General features: G+C 36.7%; 1 protein-coding gene across 1 annotated transcript; it reads right to left on the minus strand.

The window, feature by feature from the left end:
- Positions 1-12: 12 nt before the first annotated feature.
- LOC137638172 (uncharacterized) lies at positions 13-2026 on the minus strand. The gene is made up of 2 exons (XM_068370257.1): positions 1676-2026; positions 13-248 (listed from the first exon to the last, which is right to left on the minus strand). Exons 1-2 carry the CDS (start codon positions 1969-1971, stop codon positions 152-154), a joined length of 393 nt encoding a protein of 130 aa, XP_068226358.1. The 5' UTR covers positions 1972-2026; the 3' UTR covers positions 13-151.
- Positions 2027-2803: the final 777 nt, after the last annotated feature.

The raw sequence follows: 2803 nt of genomic DNA on the forward strand, positions 1-2803 counted from the left end.
CTCTCTCCTCTCTCTCTCTCTCTCTCTCTCTCTCTCTCTCAACGCACACATTTATGTACACGAAATTCCACATAGGAGAAAACACCTTCCTTTAAGGAATGCGATGAATCACCGTCCGGCTTCGTTCAAGATCCTCAAAAAAAGACGAACGTTACGTGACGCTTTCCAGAGGTTCTTCTTCTTCTTCCCACTTCAGCACAGCGTTCGCTAGAATATCCAAGACATCTGTCACGGGGTCTGGAGATCGCCTGGTTGAACGAAACAGAAATGACATTCTTTAGTATATCAGCTGTTAGAGGGGGAGCAACTATATTAGAAGACATTTCATGAAAAGATATTATTATTATTATTATTATTATTACTTGCTAGGCTACAACCATAGTTGGAAGTGCAGGATGCTATAAGCAAAGGGGCTCCAACAGGGAAAATAAGTCCTTCAAAAAGAGGGCAACCGTGCTTACCCCCCCCCCCCCCCAAAAAAAAAAAAAAAAAACACGTTAATAAAAGAATTAAATAAAGAATAAAGATTCAACAAAAGAGACCCCTAAGTATGGTGATTGGAAACTCACGGGAGATGTCCCATGAACGAAATCACATATTATAGTAAACAGGGATACATAAATTGCGTTGTATTTTTGAAAAGATATCAAATTTCGTTTGACTCCAATGTGCTGAATGTTAATTTTCACGAGGAAACAAAGATCATTCTTTTACACTGTGTAATATCATTGCAAGTTTAAACAATAGGCCTAGTTTTATTAGGAAATATTTATTTTAATGTTGTTACTGTTCTTAGAATATTCTATTTTTCCTTTTACCCTTTCCTCACTAGGCTATTTTCCCTGTTGGAACCCCTGGGCCTATAGCATCCCGCTTTTCCAACTAGGGTTGTAGCTTAGCGAGTAATAATAATAATAATAATAATAATACTGTTCTCTTCACCAAGTCAGGAGAGCAAAGGTTTATAATGCATGTCAAATCTTCAAGGCAGTTCAACAGGCTTCCATGAGTATCAAAATGATTTGTTCATGACAAATGTGATTTAAAAATCTAATGAGAGGCCTACTGATTGAACATAAACAAGGCCACTAACGAAAACATAAGCTCAAGCCACTGACATCAATAACATTAAGATTTTACCAAAACCTCGGCTATAAAGATGACGTAATATTTATTCAAACCTTTTGTGAGGAATTTCAACAAAGTTAAACAATTTTTCTTCACTCAAGGGGTTAATTTCTACACTGTAATTGTGCAGAGGCCCCTTTCCTTTAGGTAAGGGGTAGAAGAGACTCTTTAGCTATTGTAAGCAGCTCTTCTAGGAGGACACTCTAAAATCAAACCATTGTTCTCTAGTCTTGGGTACTGCCATAGCCTCTGTACCATAGTCTTCCACTATCTTGGGGTAGAGTTCTCTTGCTTGAGGGTACATAGGGAACACTATTCTATCTTATTTCTCTTCCTCTTGTTTTATATAAGTTTTTATAGTTTATGATAGGAAATATTTATTTTAATGTTGATACTGCTCTTAAGATATCTTATTTTTCCTTGTTTCCTTTCCTCACTAGGCTATTTTTTTTGTTGGAGCCCTATGGGCTTATAGCATCTTGCTTTCCCAACCAGGGTTGTAGCTTACCAAGTAATAATAACAATAATAATAATGCATTTCACCTACCCGCTAGTCCCTGTTGCAGTTTCGAAAGTCTGATTCCTGTTCTCCAGCCACGCATGCGCAGTAAATGACGACAAGCTCTTCCCCGATCGGCCAGAAGACTTCGTAAACAGATCCACTAACAGAATGATACCGACAACAATCAGCGTCAGGCCTCCGGAGGTCATCGTGTCGATCTCTTTGACGAAATTTTGTACTAACAGACTTTGCATTAAGCCTTCGAAGTCAATTGTTCTGAGGCCCTCCTCGAGGAAATTGAGGATTGGCGAGATTTCGTTGGAGAACTCGGAGGCCGCCATGATGGTGGTGGCCTGCTCTGAAGACTGTGGGCGGTGAACTGACGCGTGGAATGATTACGTCTTCTTTTATATAGGAGAGAGAGAGAGAGAGGAGAGAGAGAGAGAGAGAGAGAGAGAGAGAGAGAGGTCAGTGTTGGTGAACAATCTTCACAATAATGCTACAGCCGGATGTGTGGAAGTCATATATTGCAATTTAACCTTGATCTGTAAAAAGACAAGAAGATAGAAACATAGGTGTCAGCTGAGGAAGAATTGGGACATTTATTACTTGACAATATTACACTTTTTAATAATTTTGCTCTCTCTCTCTCTCTCTCTCTCTCTCCTCTCTCTCTCTCTCTCTCTCTCTCTCTCTCTCTCTCTCTCTCTCTCTCTCCTCTCTCTCTCTCTCTAAATGAATATTCTTCCGTGGGTATAGAATATATTGTCATTAACACAATAATGACACATTCCAAAGTGTCCCATACTACAAGAAAATAACCAAAATTATATAATTATAAGTAGTAGGAAATTTACTTTTTCCAAAATTTCCATGATAAGTATATAAGAAAATAATAAAAACCATATAATTTTATGTAATAGGAAATTCACTCTTATAAATTTCCTTGATAAGTGTATAAAAAAGTAATCAAAATGAGATAATTTTAGGTTATAGGAAATTTCTTTTTTTCTAAATTTCCGTAAGTATAAAAGAAAATCACCAAAATTAAACAGTTTTAGTTAATAGGAAATAAAGTGTTCTAAAATTTCCATGATATGTACATGAAAAAGTAATCAAAATTAGATAATTTTAGCTTATAGGAAATTTACTGTTTGAAAAATTTCTATAAGT

Source organism: Palaemon carinicauda, chromosome 3, assembly GCF_036898095.1.
Source record: "Palaemon carinicauda isolate YSFRI2023 chromosome 3, ASM3689809v2, whole genome shotgun sequence".
Taxonomy (NCBI): domain Eukaryota; kingdom Metazoa; phylum Arthropoda; class Malacostraca; order Decapoda; family Palaemonidae; genus Palaemon; species Palaemon carinicauda.